Source organism: Bombus impatiens, unplaced genomic scaffold (assembly GCF_000188095.3).
Source record: "Bombus impatiens unplaced genomic scaffold, BIMP_2.2 scf_0064, whole genome shotgun sequence".
Classification (NCBI taxonomy): Eukaryota; Metazoa; Arthropoda; class Insecta; order Hymenoptera; family Apidae; genus Bombus; species Bombus impatiens.
The window spans coordinates 2,059,161-2,084,600 of record NT_176483.1 but is presented as its reverse complement, the minus strand read 5'-3'; the positions used below and the strand labels follow the sequence as shown (position 1 = coordinate 2,084,600).

The following is a 25,440-nucleotide window of genomic DNA, read 5'->3' as shown; positions in this document are numbered from 1 at the left end:
GAACGTAGGAATATATTCCTACAGCCTCTCTGGTTTTTGAATATAATAATTGAAGCCAACTTCACACAATCATACTAAAAACAAGTTCTGATGACAGCGTAACATGATTTTATCATATATATATAATATATTAAAATTTAAAAAGTGGGAGCTGTTATCTCTTCTAACAATTTTAATAGCATTAAAGTGGTCCACAATTATTACATTTCGACCGGACATACATCGTTTAACAGAATTACATAAATGTCCAGCATGTTTTGGTATTTCTGCATGCAATTATATTCATGAAATAGATATCGCATTTCATGATTTTTATTCCGTGTTTGCATATTTTTTTGGAGTAAAAAATGTATTTTTTGGATCCTTTAATAATAGCAGAGTTGTTCTGAAGAAGTTAGCACAAAATTCGGAATTAGATGAATTTGATCGAATGCTTTGCGAAAACAAAAGAATTTCTCACATTTGTATAAAAAATGCAAAAGAAATAGATCATAAAGTTGAAGTCAATTTCCATGAACTTATCAAAAAAGAAGTTCATGTGAATTCTACGACAGATAACTTCAATCATTTAAAACTTTGTCCTACTGTTCAACATTTAAATGATCTCTTAAGTAATGTATATCGTAATGAGAAAAATATCGATAGAAAAATACTTCATATTAATATTTGGGTATTAACAGTTCTTAATCCTGAGCCTCTCCTTCTTCAGGTACATATATACTTGTTTATGTCAAATTATTTAAATATAAATTCACAAAATTTACTTACATTAACTAAACTAATCAAAAAATGTATTATTTGTATATTATATTATTTTTCATATATAGGGATTTCTACATAAGCTTTTATCAGCAAAGACAATTGAAACATACAGCTTTATATAGTTATAAAATGCTTTGATAAAATGGACTGAAATATCTTTGTTTATAGATATTATCTACAAATAAGGATTGGCCAGTACCAAGATATTTTGGTACCTGTGGTCGCATTTTAATCGAGGAATATGTTGGGATGCCGTTAACTGCTTATTATAATGAACCATGGTTACGTAGGGCTAAATTAGCTTCGAGTCTTCTAGATGCTGCTTATAAATTTACTTACAAAGATGATAATTTTGGCTTCTATTTAACTGATATATCTGCTGATAATATAGCAGTTGATTCAATTGATAATGTAAAATTTGTAGATCTAGAAAATGTCATTATTGTTGACAGAAACATTGCTGCTACAGGTAATCTAAAAATAATTGAAAAAAATAATTGAAATTTATTAGAAAAAGAATAAAGCGCAGAGGAACACTCATATCCCAGTTAATTATTTAAGAATTTTATATACTTCTTAGAGAGATCAACTACATGGAGTCAATTACAAGTAAATACTGAGAATTTTAGCTGCTCAGAATGTCTGGCATTTTCTGGTATTGATATATGTAGTCATAAAGTTAGTGATCACAATTACTATGCAATATGCAAGGTTGGTTCTTATTATTTGTGAACATAATATGTATACTAACTTATTATTTATATAAATATATTATGACAAAATGAAAATGAACTAAGCAAATTCATTTAAATTTAAGTCAACATCATTTTCGATAGAAAGATTATTTATATAAAATATTTTACATTTATAGATATTATTAGCAATAAATATTAATAACAGTATACTACCTGGTGGTTTACTACACGATATACCGGCAGATATATTAAAAAATTATCCAGATGTACAACATTTAATACAACAATGTGTATATCCCCAAACACTACTCAGTAGAATAGATGCTGGAATGCAACTTAAAAAACTGTTAGATTTTATAATACAAAACCAAATATAAGAATTAAATAAGAATTAAATAAAATTATGCAATTAATTGAAATCAATTGTTAAAATAAATTTTTATGTAGCAATTAATATCACAATTAACTGAGATAAATCAGTGTCATCCTATCGATTTTCAGAACATGTTATTATTTGCAAAAATATCTTTATTTTAATAAATAAAACAGTTGTACACAAAATACAATAAATAAGCTCTAATATAATCTACATTTTTATGCTCCCTTTATGAAAATCAAATTATGATAATGTTCAATATATTTATAAATATTTTATTTCGATGTGTATAAAATGAAACATAAATAAACGCATTTGTTATTTTCTTATCAAACAATATTTTTATGTGCTACATATCTAAAAAATGCACAGTTATATTCGTACAAAAGCACTCTCTTTATTATTTTATCATGGAGTTTTAAAAAGTAATGCTATATGCTTTTTTTCTAAAAAAAATACTCGCTATCTTTCAGTCTAATAATACAAAGGTTTATATATCTTGCAACGATGTACTATGTTTAACCATCTGTTCTTCTAATATTAATATCCTTTCCTGTAATTTTTGTATTACATCGTCTTTTTTAGCAATGTCAATCTTTAAACGCGCTATCATCATATCTTTATCTTCGTTTAAGTCTTGTAACAATTGATTCGTTGATGGCCGATTCTCGGGCTCATCTTGAACTAATTGACTTACTATATGCGCCTAATAAACATTGATTACCTTTACCTTCAATTAGTATTTTATTAAAATATCATCTTGTTTTAAATATACATACCCACTTAAGATGAGTAGCAGCTAATGTTGTTGGTATATGTCCCATTTTCAAACTATTAATTATTTCAATTCTTTCCATCTGAGTTCTTGTATGCACTATCAGCTCTAAAAGTACTATTCCTAAACTATATATGTCACTCTGGAAGGAGAAATGTTGCTTTATAATATCTTTAAAAATTATTATCTATTAAAAGAAAAAACAATACTTTAGGATCACATTTTCCTTGTAGTTGCTCTGGCGCTGCATACATTTGTGTTCCTATTATGGAATGGTGATTTTCACTTCGTAATGGACAAGCTAATCCAAAATCTCCTAACTGTATTTGTAGCTGCCCTGACGTTGAAATAAATATATTGCTTGGCTGAAGTTGTGTAAAAAATTACATATATTTTTAAACAATAAAGCGAAAGCTCTTTAGGTATTTTATTTGAATCATAATCTTTTCATTTTCTTGCTTTACCTTTATGTCATGATGCACAATTCCACGAGAATGTATGTAGTCTAAACCATGAAGAGTTTGTGTTAATATTGCAATGAGCATTTCTTGTGGCGTTACCTCTATCCTTTCGTCAAGCCACTGTTGAAGTGTTTTTTCACAAAGAGCCATTTGAATATACAATGTTGTATATTTATTCTTTAACATCATATATAAATTAGATATATATATATATATTAGATATATATAGTAATACATATATACATACTGTTTGAGGTATATATGGTAAAAGCATCTTATTTTTACTGGATTCTTCATATGAATTACTGCCATCAGTATAATTTGTATTATTTTCTGTTTTATTATTTTGATGTTCGCTATCGTTCCTAAAAGATATACTGTTTGAATTAGTTCTCTCCTCATCCTTCTTAACATTTTCTTCTATAACAAGAGATGAATTCAATTTATAGGATCTTAATATCATGGTTAATCACAAATTATTTGATATAATTATATGTACCAGAGTTATAATTTGTCCATTTACTATGTTGTGACAACATGTCCTGTTTGTCATTTTCTTTCGGACTTTCACTACTCCCAGTATCCAAACTTTGTTGACTTCGTGAACTGGCAGTCTGATTTATCCACGATCTATATTCATTTGTTTTGTTATGTTCAATAGAACCTAATTTGCTTTGCAAATGACTTAAGGATACTAAATGCTGCCTTGAAGGCAACATTGGTTCAATCCATGCACCTTTATATGAAACTATATTGGTATGATTTAATTTTGCAAGAGTTTTCACTTCTTCAAGATGCTGCATTATATTCTTAACTCGATCAGAACGAACTGTTATCTTCTTAATGGCATATTCAATACCATCAAGACGATGTAAAGCTTTAAAAACATAACCAAATCCTCCAGCAGCAATAAAACTTATTTCTTGAAACTCTCTATGATACCGGGACCATTCTGTCATTGATGGTCTACATAAACTAAATTTGTATGAATTAAATATAATATAGCTTCTTTGTAATTGTACTTTGGAAAACACGGTATTAAATTTTACCTTGAAATCTGAAGTGAATTTTCACAACCGGCTGCTGCACGCGTAACTGTAAACAAGTGATACAGTGCTTGTTGATATTGATTTCTTAATGGTTCGAATTCCATCATATTGTAGGAATCATCAATTAGTTCCAATTTGTGAAGTCTATCACAAATAGCTAAAAACAATCATAGAAATTATTTCACAATCTATCTAAAAATTTATTAAGACACTAAAGAATTTAAAAATTGTTGAAATTTGAAATAAAAATGTGTTATAGAACATAATTCCTTAATTGAAATGTTTTAAACAATGGAAATTACTTTTTTAAATACTATTTGATAATTACTTTTGATAAAAAATAAAATTTTTAATATACTGCATGGTTAAGTAACTGAATTATTGACAAGAAGCTCTTGCTTATTTTAAAATTGTTATATTTAATTTTTAAATTGTACAAATACAAGAATTTTTCATACTAACAAAAAGATATAAAAATTAGTTGTTATAAAGAATATAAATATATTACCAAAATACAATTTATTTCTGCATACTGAATCATCTTCAAATAGTATACACAATTGCTGTATGAGTGATTCTATTAAAAGACTAGTAGAAGTTCTAACTATGCTCACAATTTGCCTATTGTTCAGATTACTTTCATTGTCCAAACATAGTGTTGGATTTGCATTGTTACCTAAAAAGTAAAAACGATATAACAAAATATCAGTCAGAGACTACTTAAAGTAATTGAAATTTTGTAATTATTATTCCAGATAATGACCGATTTACTACCTAAAAATTAATTTTTGTACTATTATTGTTTTTAATTGAAACAATACATTTTTTTACGAAAATTAGTAAATTATCGATTAAATAAATGCAGATGACAATATAAAAAGACTAAAATTATAGTTATTAGAACTGTTACTACGAATACATTTAAAAAACGCGCGGGAGTTTAAGGTTATATTATTTACCTCTGTCAAATGTAGTTGCGCTGGATAGTGTATCCCAAAGATTAGTTGGAGGTGAGTTATTATCAACCATTTTTGAACTTATTACATTTTTACATCAATACTTGTATTATTGTAAATCCATGTACACTATCGTAGGAATAAGGTACTCTCGTGGTCACTGATTGCACTATTCGCCAACAAGATTGCCACCCTGAAATCTTAGGTATAAACCAAAGGATACTAAAAAAAAAAAAGTCAGAAAAATGTCAAACGGACGTTGTGCAGTGCGATCTTGTTTCTGTAATCAACAATGCTATTGTATTACGTCGGTAAATCTATGCATCCTTTGTATGATTAGCTAGCTTAAATACCTTAGTAAATTGGTAGCATTCGCCATGAAACGTCGCGTCGTGGAAAATCGCAGAGATATCATGGGATGTGTGTGTTTTGTTTTTAATTAATTTTAAGATAAATATATCTAGGCTTAGTTCATAATGTGTACTTTTTATACAAAGATGCATTGTCTGACTTGGAACAAGTGGTTTTAAGTCCTAGTTTTAAGGCTTAGTCTTAAGCTCTACTTTTAAGTCTTAGCTTTAAGTTTCGTCGTTAGTTTTAAGCGTTATTGTCAAGTTTTAATTTGAAATCACATCGTTTGTTTAGTTTTAGCATATTTGTGAAGATCGATGTATTTGATTGGTATTTTTCTACAGAAGCAAGATTTTGGCGACCTTTTTGCTTTTTTTATTGATTCTTTGTGAGTTTGTGAGTCAGACTACCTATGTTTGGTAATATATAATTAATAATTGATTTGAGAATAGAAAGATGAAAATAGAAAAGATTAAAAAATTCACATTTTTATGTGTCAGATACATGAAATTACAGCTTTAAGTTTTGAAACTAATTAAACGAATCATTTAAGTAATTCATTATTTTGACAGTATGCAATACTTTCTAAAGTATTATAGTGGTATAGGATTCTATACTTTATTGCGATTACAGGATATCTCATTCTATATTTCATTTATTATTTTCATATATATAAACTTTATTTAGTTTTAATTCAAACCGGCACTATGTACTGAATCGATAACGCCGTATGTGGCACGAAAATGGTAAAAGGGTCAGATGAGCCTCAAAACATGAGGCACGAAAAAGCACTACATGTCACGTTTATTCTGTACTTTGTCTGCGCTCAGGCCAAATCAGTAGGTAAATCGTCGATAGATATTTATTTATCTGTTATATTTATATATATATTTTTATATTTATATATTCATATATCTATTTATGTACTTATTTATTTATAAATTTTTAGTTTTTATATAAACATATTTTTATTCCATTATTATAAATTTGTTCTTATTCTTTATTTTTGCGAATAAAAGTCTACATATCCCTTACTGGAGAAACATTTAAATCAAGTGTAATATAAAAATGTCACCTTTGCGTTCAGAAGTATATTCTTTTCAAGAAATATTTACTATTAATAGAATATTTTTGTTATACGTATGGTAATAATCTCTTGCAACATTAAGTTTTTTAGTTATATTTTCTTATTTCTATTCCATTCAAGTTCATTATTAAATTTATAATATTTTATCTTTCTTAATTTAAAAAATATATAACATTTCGTTTTATAGCTTTGTCTGGATTTATCATAATTGTTTTAGTAATAGAAAAATAACTAGCTAGAGAATGTTAATTATATTTCAAAGAAACCGAAACCTCTTGCGTTTGCGCAGAACGATGTCCGATGTTGTCACCATATTAATCTTTTGTCATCACTCGGCGGACGCTCGCCTCTATGTTTTAGTATAGGAGTGTTCAGGCCAATGTTATGTATATGACATATATACATGTATATAGTTATCATAAATATATATCATGACATATATCATGTATATAGTTAACATAAACTTAATTAATTGAAACTAGCAATAGACGTTTCAATATCGGTTACTGCTTATAAAACGGAAAATGAATATCTATAGATTGAAAGTCAATTTTAATCTTATAGGGATAATTGCAATATGAATAAATAATTTTTATAATTTTAATAAACAATAAAAAATATTGTATATAATTTTACAGTAATAAATATAGAATACATTATAAATACAGAATACAGAATCACATTAATAAACTAAATAAATTACTAAAACAAGCCTTTTTCGAAATACATAGTAGAAAATCGCTATATTAACCATTGTTTTGTTGCTTTGATCTGTATGCTGGTAGGTTCTTTTTAAATAGAACCCATTTTTTTTGTAAAAAAAACATTTTGATTGTAAAAGACAATAACTCACTAATCAATTATAATTACTTATAAGTTAAAAAAATGACATTTCTTACAAAACGTATTTTATAACTAATTAGTAATGAATTATTTATATAACAAATCGTATCTGTTCATTTTTTTTAAAAAAACATCTAACATATGATGTTAATGGTTAAGTAAGATACAAGTTAGATTCATAGGTACATTCGTAAAATCAAGCAAAGATATCTCAATTATTGAATAAATGACAATATAACCGATACGAATAATCTAATTCAATATGTTCGATAAAATAGAATGAAAAATAACTTTTTTTATCGATTATATTTTATTAATCGCATACTAAGCAAACAAAAAATGTATAGTATCATGCTATTTTCACCTAGATATAGCACGTAACTTTGAGATTATGTAATGTGAGAAAGAGTTGAATACGGAAGAGAAAGCTAGACAATGTCATGTTGGTATCCATACGACCTTGAAATGTAATATAGCGCGTAGTGCAGTTGGTGGCATACATTGTTGCACGTGGTGGAGTCATTGACTTTAGAAATACTTTCCACTTTCTACTTAATATGTCCTTGCTGATTTGACCTCCTTTGATCTCTTATCCCTTCTTTTCCCTACATCTTATACGTTGACTGAAATATCAAGCATATAGAATTCTATAAATTAATTAATTAATCATAGATTAATTTTCATAAACAATTTTAGATTGTATAATGAAATAAAACAGATCTTATAGTTGATATGTATTCTTATTTTGATGAATCAATAGTTATAAAGATTGGCAAATTTTTTTTCGTAACACTTATTTATAAATAAATAGACTACGGATGGTTATGCGTATTCATGTTTTTATAAATACAAGTAAAGAACTTAGAGTTTCACTCTTTAAATATTATAACTAATACTGCATTTTGGATATGCTTATATTTTTGAATATTATGTTCATTTTTTATATTTTTGTATATTTAAATTTTCTATAAATGTATAAACACGTTCAGTAAAAACTCTAAGTTTAGAGAAGTGACACTAATCATCTATGATGATATCAATAAATGCTTACACAATTCTTTTGGATAACACAATAAAAAATAATAAACAAATAAAACAAACTAGGTTTGACAATCAAACATGTGAAATTTTATAAGTAAGTTTTACAAATTTGTGTAAAAGGAAATCCATAATCTAAAATTCCTAATTTATCAATTCACTAATATCGTTAGTTTGTAAATTATTGCGCGATTTTGATAACAAATATTTGAATGAACAATTTCTATTTAAATATCAACTGTTAATATATATTTATTCGAAATATAACCATATTCATAAGAATATTTCGAAATAAGAAACACGAAAAATACCAAACCGGTTATTCTAATCGGTTGATCTATAATAAATACAATGATCAAAAAGAAATGTCTAACTCCTTTTACGATTGTTGTCGAAATTAAGCTCCATCACTATACTGATACAAAATAAATATAAGAATATGTCTTGATAAAATTGATTTAGAATATATGATTAGAATATATAATTTTGTGTCACTCATTTTGAGTTATCGTATCAATTAAAACTAAGCATTGGTCAATAAACACAGTTAGTACATTTTTTAAAGCTTTACTTTCCTTCCATAAATGTATATATAAACATACAGTATTCGACAAAAGTATTGGCACAGATTAGGTTTTCCTAAAATTAATAAAATTCTTTACCAAAATCTCTTGTAAAATATAATTCTAATCTAGATGTTAAGTATATTGTAATTCGTTATTGGTAAGTATCTGGTAAGTATAATGAAAATTAATAATAGAATAAAAACACTATAGACTGTTTTTAACGAAACATAAGATTTTAATTACTATAAAATCGATACAAAAATTAATTTTTTTAGATACCGATCTAGGAATTAAGATACCGTCAAAAATATAATAGCTTCGGAAATTTTGATTTCTTATACTATAGGTTAGTTCTAAATAAGGATTAAAATTGATATTTTCGATATTTACTTATGATATATTTAATCTTTAAATTCGAAAGTTATATTACAGAAAGAAGTTAAATAAAAAATTATGAATTTTTATAAATTTATAAAAAAAAATGTCCTATACCCATATTTTGTATATATCTATCTAGCGTATTATAGTTAGAAACATTTGATATTTTCTAAACATTTATGAGAAATTTGCAAAAATATATGAAATATTCAAAGTATAGTACTCGCACTAGTATAATATTTAACAGGTAAAAGAATCTCTATGTAGATTTCATATTTTTAACTATGTTTATAAAAATATAAAATTACATAAACATTTTGATGGTTAAAAATGAATACTAAACTTAAACTTGAAATATTCCAAGTAATGAAAAAAATATACAGGTATCTAATCCGAAATAAAAGGTGTAGTATTGCGCTGTAGTTACAGATTAATTAGGAGTGCGATAAATTTTAAAATTGTACCCCTGTAAAACCCAAAATATGCAACTTATTATCTTCAATTAAGATGTTTTATTGATCTCGTCTGTATACAATGGATTGATATGTCGACTTTCGTCTCAACTTTTCAATCTACAGAACGGTGAAAGACCGGGAAGACGCGGTGGTCAATAAAAAAACAAATGAACCAGGTTATGTTTTCTCTTCCCTTTGCCATTTTGGTTTCACCACGATCGCGAGTCATTTCTAAGGTCGCCGCTGGCATAGCTTAAAACAAGTCGCGTTAAGATTGGTCAAGGTACGACATCGCTCTAGAGTTGATTGCTACCTCGACCGTAACCCCACTACTCTTGCCTCCCTACCCTCGAGATTTCTATTTGGTCCATAGCCCCACCAACCATCGCCCGACCTCTTGTACCTTCGACGCGACGTCTCGGAACTGGAATCCTTGTCGATCTCGCCGCGACCCCGACACTGCGTATGTTTAAGCCACGTAAGTCGTGTTGACCCACGTGCCTCCACAGGATCGTACATTGCACTAATGGCACCTTATGCTCTTAATTTGATATGTTATTGTTATACATATCGTGAAAATAATTATTTATTTTTTTCTACCAAAAAAACCTTTTATCAAAGAACGAAGAGAAATAAAAATATATGTTTTTTTAACTTTTCTAGTCACAGGTTATAAACTACCGATTTTAATTAATTCTCTTCTGCGGCATTAATAGATATGATGATAAAAGAAATTAAATATTCTAAATAAATTTTATGTTTTATCAATCACTTTAGGTAGAATGAATTTTGAATAGTTCCATATTAGGGATTTCTGGTATTATTATTGAAATTTTACAAAATCGCAAGTTACTAGTTATCAGTACCAATAAATCTTTTTTATAACAACAATAAATCTGGCGTAAAAGAAGTTAGAACTGCAGAGTTATAAATATATATAGATATAATCTATAACTACTAACTTGTCTATTTACTAATATTATTAGCTAATAGATTATCAGTCATCATAACTAGCAGAAAAGTAAAAGGATCCATGCAATCGTTTATTAGGTTTGCGTTTCATAATAATGTCTAATTGATAATTATGCAATTTAGTGATTTTTCTCAATTGAGATTATTTAACTCGAGTTGCATAACTGGAATAATATTATTTATCTTTTGCTACCCTGCAAACTTCTTATTAAAAAATATTCTTTATTCAAAATTTTACAAGACTCAAATTACGAATTGCTAATTCTAATCTATTTTCTTCTATGACAGTAAGTTTGGTGATAAGAAAATTTTATAATTTGTCAATTATTTTTGGCAAAATTGCAAAATTGTAAAAGAGAAGCCTATAACTTACAAATTATAATTTAATTACATATTGATCGCTAGATTATTATCATTAAATTACCATCGATTAGTAAATTATTGTTCAAAATATAATGCAGTTGCAAATGACAATTAAGATTTGAAACGATAATTTTGTTTACATTCACGTGTTACAAAGTGTTGACATATTTTAAATACGCATTAAAAGTATCGTTAATTAATGTATTATATAATACATATGTACTTCGCATTCTATTGTTATCTCTTTTTGTAATAGAGATATGAATGCGCAATAACGATTCCGAGTCCGAATGTATGTAAAATAATTGAATGCGGCTTCAAACCCGTGACGTAATTCAAACCCGGAAACATGTTTCGAAAGTGCTCCTTATAGTACAATAAAAGTTATCAAAGCACGCGATAAAATTAATTTAAAAAAAGTTGTGATAAGAACTTGATGTAGTAGTACTTTTTTTAATGTAGTAAACTCCTGAGTATATTTATTTTATGTATACTTTTACTTTAATGTTCAATTTTGAAAGCATAATAATGTGGCGGCGATAAATTCAGATTTGGAGAAATACACGTCGGCCTATCTATTTATTATCTGACTTATTACCTGAATCAACGAATATGTATCGATGAAAGACCACTATCATAACGTTCTAGTTACAAATACTTTTGAAAATTTATATACAATTTAATATAATTTATAAGTCTCAATTTATCCAATATATGTATGCATAAGTTATTTCAATAACATTAAATATTACATGTAAAATGAATAAAATATTAACAATATTGAAAAAATACTATGTATTGTAATATTATGAATATTACAATATAAAGAAATATAAAAAAGGTATTAAAATATATCAAAACTGCAAAAAGATATTAAAAAATCAATAAATTGTACTAGAATCGTTATATCATCTTCGATATAACATAACATATAAAATATCAAGGATATTAAGAAACATATTTTGCTTTGAATTATACTAAAATAATCGGCATATGCACATGTACTTGTAAACCCTAATTTATCTACTTTATACATTATTCTAACGAGATATTTAAAACATATGAAACTACATTCAAGATATTAAAAATATTGTAAGATACAAAAATATTTTAGAAATATTAAGTAGTATTAAAAAATGAATAAACTTATGATGTTCTATTTTGAATTATACCAGCAAAATTAATTAGATATCTTTGAAATCAAACTGGATTCAAATAGAATTGAAAAAAGTTTTCCTTGATCTTCATTTTCATTTTGAGGTTATTTATGAACTGACAGAAATAACGAAGAAAGGAATTAAAGTATTCAAAAACATTCGATGAAATTTTAATATTGTTAGATACGGTGTTGTTGCTACCGTCACTGCTATCGTCTACACACTACACACCGCCAGCACAGTCTCTCAGGGACACCACTACACAAAAAGCGAGGAGTACCAGTGTAGCCCCGTCGTTCTTGCCATCGCACGCGGCGTCCAATGCCCCGTCCGGAGGTAGCAGCCGTGGTTTCCACTCGGCACACGTGCACCGCGCGCAGTGGGTCATTGCTCTCCTGTGTTCGAAAGTAATATCGTTACAGCGCACGGCACTTGTCCCAGGCATGATCACCACGAAATGCAATTAATTTGCTCATTTATAATTAATTACGTACTAATATATACCTATAATGAACTCGCTAGATTCTTCAACTTTTTTTTAATTTCTTGTCTAAGGTAACCAATTTCTTCAATTCCGTAGGATTGTTTAGTAATTATGTTAAATTTTAATATGTACAAATTTGTAAGTATCTTAGGTAAAATGTTTGTCGAATTTTATTGTGATAAAATAAAAGATAAAATTTTCGTGTATCGTGACAAAAAGAGAACTAATGATACATAACAAGGAAACAATAATGACAGATAAGGCAAGGATAGTCAACTAGTGACGAAAACTGAAAGAAAGAAAGAGAAAGTAATACACGCGCCGATCATGAATTCACCAACACATTTGCGTCGACCGGATTTAACCTCTGGCAGCTTCCTGTACCGGCTGTTAAATATCATGCAGACTGCCTTTTCCTCGTCATTAATGAACACTCCTTTTCGATGTGCTAATGTTTTTGCATTTACAGGTGTATATGAATACCTGATAACTAATGCTTTTAACTTTTATAAAAATATTTTACTTTTTGTATTTTTCAAAATACATACATGTAAACATTGGGAATTAAAGATCTCATTTCTTTCAATTTAATGTTTATGACTATATATAATATATATATATATATTATAATATGTATTTAGTATTTCATACATGTATTTACAAAATTTACAATTTTTAAAATAACATAATAAATATAACAATGTTGTATTTTAATACCGTTTATTTACTAATTTTTGCATTTTTTACTCAAAAATTTGCTAAATAGAAATAACTGTTTATCTATATAATACTACATACACATATACTATATGCCCAATATAAATAATTTTCGAACACGAAAGTCGAGCGAACCGACTTAGATTCGACGTAAGTGATATAAACCCCGAGCCGAATACATATTTTGATTATTCTAGCGATGGTAACAAATCTGTGATTAATCAACCTTATCATAACGTACGGTGGCGTCACATATGCGTGTGTAGAATACGCGTCTCAGTCTCTATAGACTGAAGATATCTATGTCTCCGTCTGTCGACGGTCTTTGTCATGCTTATATCGCGGGGTCGGCCGAAACCACGACTACTGCCTCCACGTGCTGCGAAAAGCACTTACTCGCCCTAAATTGTAGGTCGCCGCCGTTGTTGCAGTAGTGGGGGCAACCAGAGTGGAGGGGCAGGGTCGAGCACGGCACTTCGGTCATGATCGATGATTTCCGTCGCCGTTCGGTATGGCCAGGCGGTAAACATTACACAGTACGATTGGCCGTGTCCTGAGGGTCCTTTGGTTTCGTTTTCGAGTTTGAGTTTTTCGTCGGCATTCAGTTGGTGAGAAGTGACAAACAAACGTGATATGCGTTAAAGAGAACATCCGTAATTCGTTTCTGTTCTGATTTCTCGCGTTATTTCGTTTATTCGTTGTTCTCCAAAGGATGATGAGCTGGAACGTGGGATTTCTTGGCCGTGGAAGGGTTTAACGAAAACCTCACAGGTGGGAGATTTTGACATTTCTGCGTCATATATTCCACGAGAAACAATAAATTTATAATAGAGACTTTTGATACTGTGGATTTTTAAAGACTATTGAAAACGATAGTTAAACGTAGTTTTGCTTACATTCCTTTCAATTAGCTAAATTAACATACGTACTGGAATTTTATTATATAAAAAATTGTAAAATCAATGACAATTCAAAAGAAATGATAATTTGAATCTGTACTCGATCTTTTTATGGACAGCCAATGTTAAGATGTAATACAAAATTAAGTATTTTTTTTTTTTTTTAATTTTCGAAAAACATTATTATTAAGAAAGTGGAGGAAAGAGCGAGAAATTGCTGACTCTGAAATCGATAGTTTTCTCCTTGGCCGCGAACTTCGGTCGCGCTAGTGGCGCTATTTTTCGTGATCAATCGCATTTTCCGTATCCTGGAAGTGTTGCGAAATTGATAAAAAGGATAGGAGATTGAGGTGGGGGGGAGGGGATATCTTTGTGATAAAAAGAAAGAAAAATCGCGATAGATTCGCTTAGGAGAGGCGATATGTAGCTGCGGTTCGTGATGTAACTCAACGTCCTTACTGCGCGGCGAGTTGCACGAGGTCGGTGATCGCTATAAAAAAATGCGGAGAATACACGTGGAGGCAGTGGTAGGCGGTTTCTACCGCGGCGCGGTATTGCACCACCGCCGACCGCGACGACTGCCTCACTGAGAGCCGCGCGTGCAGGTTTAACCCAGCCTTAACCTATTCTGAACCGACGACCTCGTACGAATGTGCGAACAATGTCGGGTTTCTTCAATAAGCTTTCCTATTAAATTAGAAATTTAGATGTCAAGCGTTTCCATTACGTCTTGCTATTTAAATAGCCTTCAAGGAATATACTAAATTAATTTTACTCGAGAGATTAATATGTATGTATATTTATTAAGATCAGTGGAGCTACTGCTGTTTTACTACGTATCTCTGATGGCATTAATTAAAATTTAAAATGGTCTTGTTACACGATTTCATAAAAAATTTATCGAAATTTGTTTGAGATAAGATTATTATTATTATGTCTTAAGAAATTGATTGAGAAATACTTAATTAATAAATGGTAAATAAATCTTTGGTTGTAAAAATACTAATAAATGTCAATCTAAATATTCTTAATTTTATTGATATAGTACGTAACAGATTAAAATGATAATTTTTATTTCAGGCTATTGTGTAATGGAAATTTCTTTACTTTCATATATATAAATTTCTGTAGAACGAAATTGATAATGTGTATTCTAATTAGCAAACTCTCTATTTCATATTTGTTAACAATTATTACTAAAAAGATAAAAATAATCTTACAAATTACTTTTTATACAATAATACAAAATGAAAGAAAAAATATAGCTTCTTAAAACATAAAGTCAACAGTAATGGTGTATTATATAGTAAATAAATTAGTAGGAAAATATCATTGGTAAGTGGTTAAGATGATCATGGTCTTTTTCTAAATAAACGGAATGAAAAGGTAGTGAGTGTGACAGGTTCGGTGCGTCGATAATACGTTCGGGTCCATCATAGGCCCGGTAAAATCGGGGACGGGCTAAAATTGCAGGATGCGTGCGCGTATGTGATGCGCGAACGTGCGTGTACCCACGGGGCGGCGCGTCGCACGATTCGTGGGCGTTTTTTTAGGATTTGAAAAGAGTCAAATGGTGGGGAACGGAGCCGTATTACCCCAGTGTTTCGAAGCAGCGCGTAATCAAAGCGTTTAGACACAGTTGCGTTCACACGTAGGACGACGCAACGTCATACTGTTTCCTTCTTATCTATTGCATGTCGATCTACCTCACAAGAATAGTCTTCCACTGTACAAATAAATGCTTTATTGTTATTGTTATTATTCTACAGGTAAATCGACTTGATGACGTTTTTGTATTTATATTTATATTTTTTTAAATAGAGTTTGATGATCAAAATTATAACTTCTGTACTATAAAAATATCGCATTTTCTTTTTCTTTTTTTCTTCCTTTTAAATGAATTTTGATGATTATAATTGATTATATATAAGACTTATTCTTTTTTTTGTATTATAAAATTTTCCTGGACAGATATATTTAAAGACAGTACCTGTTATATATTGTGTTGATTAATTGTAACTTTGAGCGATGCTTTTTAAAACATTTTTTATAGAAAATAAATTCGTTACCGTTTTTATAATTTACTTCGTAAAATTTGTAATTTGTAAAAAATATATGTGCACTGAATTATTGAAGAACATTGTGAAATGCTTTTAATGTTATGTACATTGTTGCAGCATGCCATTTGTTTTCATGACAGAGTCACGTAAATAAATTCCATTGTAATACTGAAATCCAAATATAATACTTACACTTGTCTTTAAAATGATATCATTTTTCGATTTCATTACTTCAATTCAATTTATCCAGATATGAAAAGTGAAATAAATATTTACGAAGGCTCGCTACAAATATGTTAATTTATTGAATAAATGCCTTTAATTTATTTATTAATAGCATTTTCAAATAATAAATTTTTCACCTGAATTTTAAAACAGTGTTTTTCAACTGCGAATTACTTGTAGTGATTCCATATTCTATGGTAAATTTAATAACTTTAAAAAATCCTATTCAATAAAAATCAGCCATCGTTTTATTCTATTACTTTCAGATTGATACGTTCGTAGCGAAGAATGGTGAGTTACTATCAAGCGAAACAGATGACAAATTCGACGAGTATGTCGGTCAACAACGAGATATCAACCGTGGAGCCAGTAAATCCGGTGAAAAGTCTCGTATGTAGTCCGGATTTGAGCGTGTTCACACCAGCGTGCAGTGGCGAGACTCTATCGGCAAACGTCGAGGAGAAGACGTACCAGTGTTTGCTGTGTCAAAAGGTTTTTAATCAGAAGAGTTTGTATCAGAGCCACCTCCGTTCGCACGGTAAAGAAGGCGAAGATCCTTACCGATGCAATATTTGCGGGAAAACTTTTGCGGTACCTGCGCGATTGACTAGACATTATCGTACGCATACTGGTGAAAAACCATACAGATGCGAATTTTGTGGTAAATCGTTTTCCGTAAAAGAGAATTTAAGCGTGCATCGTCGTATACATACGAAAGAAAAGCCTTATAAGTGTGGTGTGTGCGAACGTGCATTTGAACATAGTGGTAAGCTGCATCGACATATGCGAATTCACACCGGAGAACGGCCACACAAGTGTACGGTCTGCTCGAAAACGTTCATTCAAAGCGGACAGTTGGTAATACACATGCGCACGCATACCGGGGAAAAACCATACGTTTGCAAGTCCTGTGGCAAAGGATTTACATGCTCTAAGCAACTGAAGGTACATACCCGCACGCACACCGGGGAGAAACCTTACACTTGCGACATCTGTGGTAAAGCCTTCGGTTACAACCATGTCCTCAAATTGCATCAGGTTTGTTCACTTCTGATAATATACTATGCATAGATGAAGTTTTGTATATATAAAATCTCCATAATTTATTCACTGATATTACTTTATATTAACACTTATATTTAGCTATAATTAATATAACTTATATTCTAACCATTTGTTGCTTTAAACAAAGATTACATAATAATATTATATTATTTTATAATAACGTCAATATAAAGTAAACTCAGTTTCATAAGGATAAGTCCAAGATTTAATGTATTATAATTACATATATAATTATATATACCTATACGCATATACATGATTTCTTAAACATTATCATCAGGTATATGTAAAATTTAATTAAGGCCTTCCAAATTTTACATACACCTGATAATAAAGTTTAAAATTTAATGGTTAAAATTTAATTAATGCCTTTCAAATTTTAATTCAAATTAATGTTACGTTATAAAATGTAAATTATAATGATTTTGTAATTGTTTTGTAATTTTAATGTTCCATTAGAGACTTAAACTCATATAATAAACTATTATAAATGTATTAGGTTGCCCACTATGGTGAAAAAGTTTATAAGTGCACACTATGTCATGAGACGTTTGGTTCAAAGAAGACAATGGAGTTACACATTAAAACACATTCAGACTCATCGGTCACTGGTTCTCCTCGGGACTCACCAATTGAGCCAGAGATTGAGATCTCGCAGGCAAATAGTGTAGGCACTGCTAGTGACAAGGAGAACTGCAAGACTGAAGAGCCAATTGACGATCCTGCTGCTTATGACGACACTCCACGAGATTTTCCTTATTACATGTATTCCAGAGAGCAGTATTCACAACCGCTTCTGATGCCTAGTGAAGATAGAGCTTTTCAAACGACGTCTGTGGTCCCTGTAGAACAGTCTCACTTGTTTCTGTATCCTGAGGTTTCTCCAACATACACTGGTCTTGGAATTCAAAGCAACGAATTTGTCAGTGACTGCTCGTCTCTTCTCAATTTACCAGGGAACGACGCTCGTAGAAGAGTAGAGGCTGCACTGGAAGCAGTCGAAGAAGAAAGACAGAGGGAGTATGGCATCAGGATTGAAAGAGAACCGATTTTAACTCCTCCAAGTAGCAATCCCGTAAGTCCTGTTCCTTCGCCGGATCCTCTCGATTTGGCAATTCCAGTACGAGAAACTTTAATTCTCCCTCCAAGAAAACGGTGTAAAATGATCCTGGAGTCAATGGAAAGTGAGAGAAATGGTCTTATCGCCTCTCAAAGACAGAACTCTGTTATCCAATTTGCAAAAGCATCATAGTGCAAGATGTGGAAGAAATTGATTCTGAACCAGTGATAATTTCATAGACGGTGAGACATAATCTAAGTTTTGTGAGGAGGTATAAAGAACTAGATACTAGAGGTGTGCGGTTATGCCTATGTTCAGCAACGGAACGAACCTCTTGATAAATGAAATCGGACGGCTTGTTGGCACACTCGTTTTGCCCGAATGTTTCGGGATAAGCATGAACTGACAGTATTGCTTTGCATCGGTTCGACAGAAGATCGACTCAAAAGCCCGATAGATCCAGCTATGTATTAAGAGGAGATTGATAAACATGTTTTTTGTATGCTAACTTAAAACTGTAAAGCATTTGGTTTTTTCATATAGAGTTTGTAGCAAACAGCGTGCTTTTAGTCGTTTATACTTATTTTATTTTAACCTTATACTTTATTTTTTATGTAAAGTCATTGAAATATTTTGTAATTAACTTAAAATCATTGTTAAAGTAAAAAGAATCTTTCTTCCAAATTTTCCAAATATAATATTTATTCATTTAAGATTTATCATCACCGTTTCTTTCCATTTCCTTTTAATACGTAGTTGAACGTATCGGGCTCTGAAACTAATCCTGTCCGACTTTTGCCTAGCCGATCAAAAGCGATACTGCCCGTTCATGCTTATTCCGAAACATTTCGGAATCCGAGCAAAACGGGTGTAGTGAGTCCCGCTCGAAATTCTTTTTTTGTTGGTCCGTTTGAAGTTCGGAACATGTTCGAGACGATCCGCACATCTCTACGAGATATACATTCAGAGTAGTAATGGGCTGAAAAAATTCAGATAACTAATGTTACAAATTGCTGAAGAACTTGTTGAGCTTTTAATTGTCTTAACAAACTTTGAATTTTGGAGTATAACGATTAAAATATGACTAATAGAAATAATTTTAATGCACTGATAAAATATTTCAATACTGTTACAACAAATTCAAAGATTTTAAGACTTTTAAATCTTACATTATATTGAAATAAGATAGACATTTAAGAGAAAGATGAAAAAATGCCCATTGCTAACTGATTAAAGAACTTTGTGCTGCGGGAATGATAGAGTTATCTTGCAGTGGAATTTCACTGCGGTATTATACGATCTGAGTTAATTGTTTTTATACCGAGTATTTTCTGAATATTTTGGGGTTTTCTTCAAACATTCAAATACTTTTTCAAAACGAAGTACAAAGAATAAGAAATTGATGGAAATAATTTTTCTAATAGAGTCGTATTTAATTTTTGCGACTGACAAGAAACATTTAATTAGTGATCGAACTGACAATAACTTTTCTTACATTTTGAACTGTGAAAGTTTGAAGAAAGTCGAAAATTATGTCGGAAAATATACTTTACAAGCCTTAAATGAACCAATAGAAAAACGTCCAGTAATTTTACTGAAATGACTTGAAAAAGTAATTCTGAAAACTTTGCAGTCTAATAAGAGTATGATACAGTGGCCTCATTACATTCGCAGATTCAACTGGTTCCGAGAACTGTTTACACGTGCCTCAGGGTAAACATCGTAACACACTTAGAGCTCGCCAGCAGATCATCTATTACTTATAAACTGCCAAAGGATATAAAGGAAATGCTAGCTCTTTTCGTACTATCGCAAGCTATTTGGAACATTTTTGACAAGAATAATATCAGAAAAGGATTCCCATTCAGAACTGCATTAGCTGAACATTATGAATCTAAAAATTGTATAACTTACAATGTTAAATGATTTTATTTTATTTTTAAAAACGCCGAAATTCTGCGTTATAAAAAATGAGATCGTTCGTTCTACTTTCTTCAATATAATATGCGTAGCTGGCGTGCTCAGTGTAATTTTTCGTATTTCACGTTATATAATATATATAGATATGTGTGTGTGCGTGTGCATATATGTATGTACATCATTGAATTGTAACGAATTAGTGTAAAAGTAATGAAGATCGTGCAGGTCACCGTGGCAGAACTAGCATCATCATTATAGAGGGCTTAGAACGATCGTAATCGGGAGAATTTTTAGATTTTATTTTAGCTTTTGTTGTACAAAAAAAAAGTACAAAAATATTTGACACAAAGAATATAAATAATACGATTAACCTATTATAATATTTCTAAAAGTCAACCAATTCAAATTCTGAACAAATGAATTCAAATAAATTATTTAATCTTTTATATTGATAAATTATAATTTAAAATTTTATCCAGATTTTAAAAATTTGATATAAACAATCGAACGTATCGACTATTTCCGAAACCTACGCCACTGTTACCAAAAATGAATCGTTTTCTTCCTCCAAGTAATTTATTCCTTTTTTCTGGAGGTTAAATTAAAATGTTATGCGTGTTTGCTATATTATAAGGTTTTCTATATCCAACGTTTACGCGAAGATCAAAGATTTAAATTTCTTGCCAAAACTAACAAGACTGATACCAGTCTAAAGAAAAATTTTCTTTGCATAAACAAATTTCCAACTACGTATTAATACGATGCGATAAAAGTGATATTAAAATATGTTATTGCTCAATTTCGTCATCATTAGTCTCGTAATGTTTGTTTAAACAAACTATTTAAATCATCCTTATTAATGATTTATCATTGCATTGAAAACGAACAGGAAATACATTGAAGGCACTGTACAAATTCAATTTACATACTTTCATAAATGATTACTTTTAATTCCAAAATGCGCTTCCAGATGGCGCTAGTTTGCTGTCACAAATTGGTAACAATATTTAATCCTGTAATAATTGGTATATTAATATCTTGCAGTTTATTCTTTTCTTTATTTCTTAACAAATGTATACAAATTATGAATTGCTTTAAATTCCTTTGTAATCCATTTGCAGTTACTGGTCTGTTTCACAAATTTATTGAAATTTCAATGTATTTATATTATCAGTATCTTTGGTGTATTAATTCTTCAATATTGACTATATTAAGGCCTCTGTCGATACAGTAGTTTCTGTACAGCAGCTGTCCGTGAAAAAAATAGATTCAATTTAGAACAAAACACTTTACTTGTGTTTCTATATATCTATTATGATAGAAGAAAGCGTAACAAAAGGTTCAACTATCTGTTTCGTTAAATCATCAGGATCCGCAAATATGATTGTAGAAGCACACTAATTTCAAGTACAAAAGCATTGAGTCAAATTCAAGATTCAACAATCTTATAAAAAAAAAGAAAAAAAAAGAATTAATATTATATATGTATATTTAATTCCCAATGAGTAGTATTGACTACCTTAAGAGGCTTAGTTTTAATGAAACAGATCTTACTGGAATATAACTGATCAAAGTTCTCACTGTGAGAGTGGAGCTGGTAAGGAAGAAAGTACCAAACTCATTATTAAAAACTTCATTATGCCAGAGTATCGAGAGGAGCTATGCTCACTGCCAGTACAAGTATGTCTGTGTATACAACACATACGAGTTTAATATTAAATATTAAATTGTATCGTCACAATTTACAATTTGAAGCCATTTGTATTTACATTTGGCATCGCTCCAGTATGGCATACGGAATGTTTTATAAATTGTGAAATAATTTAATGGTAGATTTCGCGAAATGCATCAAATAAGCGACAGCGTAATAATGTTAATAATATTAAATAAATTTAACAAAAAAATAAATTACACACGAAGTTTGAATCTGTATTTATAGCCGAATTTGATATTATCATTTTTATTGTAACATTCTGAAGTTCGCTTCGAAAATATTATAGTTCATAAAATTTTATTATAGTCTTATTATAAAAAGCGTTTTAACATTATTAAAATTAAATGTACTTTGCGTTTAAATCTACCACTAATTATCGATCTGTGGTTTATAAAACAGCTTGAGTATACACTGAGCCATGTTTATATTAATAAGTAATGTAATATTTATATAGGAGCTCATGTATATTACACCTTTTCCTTTTCTTCTTCTTTTTTTTTTTACGAGAATGATTCGACACGTGGCCTATTCCTACTTTTTAAGACGTTGAAACTTTTTGTTGTGTGCGAATTATATTCTCATTTATTATATAAATCACGCATGACATGAATTTTATGTGCAATTGTATATTTAAGTTTTCTGGGGCGATTCGATTAGCGCTTCCCTTTCTTCATTGTTTTATTAACTCTCAGTAAACATGTTTTTAACTAAGAAAATACTCGAGTGTATTGTTAGAAATTTTAATGATTGTTATTATTGTTGATTTCGAAGCGCTTGAAATTAGCTTACCATAAAAATTCGTTTTTCATTAAGTCATCGAGCATAGGCCACGTGAGAGTATATGGAGAAAGAAAATGGATGCGAATTGTTAAGTATTGCGATAATGATAAGAAATAGATTGAAATGTGCAGAGACAGCTCTAGTGTAATATTATGATTATCTGTTATTACTTATTATTTTTAAGATATACAAATACATGCCAAATGGGATGTGTTTTATCCCATTATCTCGAGCGTGTGGAACTGATTACACATAAAGAAAAAGAAAGAAAAGAGTTTTGTAGAGATTCATTTATACAAGATACTTTCAATAAGAACAGAAGAGTACATTTGTATAAGAGTCCAAAAGGAACGAATGTATTTTTTCGTTTCTCGCGCCCTCATTGATCGATCAATAAAGTAGAAAACGTATAATAATAAAATATCAGTGTTCATTACGAATTAACAAAGATAGAAACAATGACAGAGAGATCAGCGCGCGTGAAACTGAAAAATAAATATCCTTTCAAAAATTACTCGCTGCAATAATTTTAATTGCAATTAATTTTAAGTCGAGGCATCATCCTTCGTTATTTTTTGCATCGACAAGAATTTCCAGAGGTCAGAAATTTTCCGATAACTGATAGGCACTAATAATTGTATTTTCTTGTTTTACTCCGCCAAAGTGCGTACGAATAATTTCATAGTCAGCCTTCGACAGGAAATATATTTATTTATTTAATATATGTAGCTATATCTATATATTATTTATATATGTATTTTTTTGCCGTATGTCGGAACAAACTTTCGTGTATTCACTGCATTAAAATATATTCTATCGTAAATGTTGTTTTTGGAATTTTACGTTTAATTTTAAATAATAAGCTTACACAAAACATGGTTTTATCATGTGTACACCTCATGAATCTATTCGCCAATGTTTTGGTACTTTTACTACAAACACAATACATATATCTTTACCTCGATTTGAATTTGACACGCCAGGCATTCGGAAAGTAACGTTTTACATTTCTCGTTATATTTCGCAGACAATACAGTATAACTATATTAAAGTTAGAATTATGCAGTTTTTAACGAGACACGTGATGCTTTTGCTAATGTCTTTATAATTATCGATTAAAGTAATTGATCTTGGTTGCATTTCTAAAATTCTTGTTTTCAATAATCCAATAAAAAAAGAAGGGATTAATATTTGATAATTCCACTTGTACATATATTCGTATGTTTACTTTCTTTGTGCAACATTAAATTACAGAATAAACGCTAATTTAGCGTCAACTGCCTGCCATTAATTAGTATATACAAAAATATATAGATATGCATTATACATACGTATGTACAATTTGTCTGGTTTATTGAACTCATAACGTTCGAATGCCAAAAAATATGAATGATATGAAACAATGTTTCAGGTAAAAATTATATGATATCGAGGGAGACATAGTATGTCCTTTGCCTATTTGACCTTGCGATGACATCGAAACGTCCTATGAAGATCGTAATAAAATTTTTAAATGGGAACCTACTTTTTTATAACGTATTCTTGTAGCTGTCATTTAGATGTTCCCGAGACACTACACTACTAACTAGTGTCTTTCGCATTATGCAAATTGCCGTAGTAAATACAGTATATACTGGGTGTCTCGTTTTAATCGTTTGTCGTGATTATCTCTTAAACTGTTTGTTATTCCAAACTATTTTTATGCTTCAGGCGTGATTTATTTTGTTTCAAGAGATATTCTAAGGCGAATTCATTAATCTAGAATATATGGATTTTTATGATTATCTGGTGGTACCTTATGAAATTTTGTAAGAGATAAAGTTTATTTTAAAAAAACTACTATATCTACGATAATATGAATTACCATAAGAATTTTCCAAGAAATTAATTATATTATAAATATCAATAATAAATAATAACACAAAAAATTGAAAAATTAAATTGAGACACCCTATATATGAGATGTTCCATAAATTTTATTATATGTACAGATTTAGTAAATTTATTGAATAAGTATGCATTATATATTGATACGTTAGATATATCGAGTTGTATGATTTTTTTATTATACCTTTTATACATACATATACATACATATACATATATACATACAACAAATCTTATAAATATTCGCCCTTTTAAAATATTTCTTGACAGGAAATATAGTTGCTTTTAGCCTTGTGTATTTATTTAATGTTAAATTAAACAGGCATCATTAACGTTCAATTAAAT

General features: G+C 29.7%; 3 protein-coding genes across 8 annotated transcripts; 2 read left to right on the top strand and 1 right to left on the bottom strand.

The window, feature by feature from the left end:
* The first annotated feature begins 13 nt into the window (after positions 1–13).
* LOC100745719 (divergent protein kinase domain 2A) lies at positions 14–1,948 on the top strand. Its single transcript, XM_012394082.3, has 4 exons — positions 14–709; positions 931–1,231; positions 1,343–1,473; positions 1,634–1,948. The coding sequence occupies exons 1-4, from the start codon at positions 104–106 to the stop codon at positions 1,832–1,834; spliced, it is 1,239 nt and encodes a 412-aa protein (XP_012249505.1). The 5' UTR covers positions 14–103; the 3' UTR covers positions 1,835–1,948.
* A 352-nt stretch (positions 1,949–2,300) lies between these two features.
* On the bottom strand, positions 2,301–5,416 carry LOC100740642 (eukaryotic translation initiation factor 2-alpha kinase 1). Of its 3 annotated transcripts, none has more exons than XM_033324806.1 (9): positions 5,078–5,416; positions 4,627–4,794; positions 4,119–4,275; positions 3,569–4,044; positions 3,317–3,486; positions 3,073–3,246; positions 2,818–2,973; positions 2,613–2,750; positions 2,301–2,539 (listed from the first exon to the last, which is right to left on the bottom strand). In XM_033324806.1, the coding sequence occupies exons 1-9, from the start codon at positions 5,145–5,147 to the stop codon at positions 2,324–2,326; spliced, it is 1,725 nt and encodes a 574-aa protein (XP_033180697.1). In that variant the 5' UTR covers positions 5,148–5,416; the 3' UTR covers positions 2,301–2,323. The 3 variants fall into 3 exon arrangements, with proteins under 3 accessions (XP_033180697.1, XP_012249504.1, XP_012249502.1); XM_012394081.3 differs by having other exon boundaries at positions 3,317–3,489; positions 4,119–4,164; positions 5,078–5,415; XM_012394079.3 differs by having other exon boundaries at positions 3,317–3,489; positions 5,078–5,414.
* An 8,610-nt stretch (positions 5,417–14,026) lies between these two features.
* LOC100740522 (Krueppel homolog 1) lies at positions 14,027–25,250 on the top strand. 4 transcript variants are annotated; one of them, XR_004462962.1, is made up of 4 exons: positions 14,027–14,256; positions 16,936–17,707; positions 18,234–19,036; positions 24,620–25,250. XR_004462962.1 is itself a non-coding variant. In XM_003485596.4 (3 exons), the coding sequence occupies exons 2-3, from the start codon at positions 16,958–16,960 to the stop codon at positions 18,984–18,986; spliced, it is 1,503 nt and encodes a 500-aa protein (XP_003485644.1). In that variant the 5' UTR covers positions 14,027–14,256; positions 16,936–16,957; the 3' UTR covers positions 18,987–22,185. The 4 variants fall into 4 exon arrangements, 2 of the variants coding, with proteins under 2 accessions (XP_003485644.1, XP_024228193.1); XR_001102792.3 differs by lacking the exon at positions 24,620–25,250 and adding an exon at positions 20,469–22,185; XM_003485596.4 differs by lacking the exon at positions 24,620–25,250 and having other exon boundaries at positions 18,234–22,185.
* Positions 25,251–25,440: the final 190 nt, after the last annotated feature.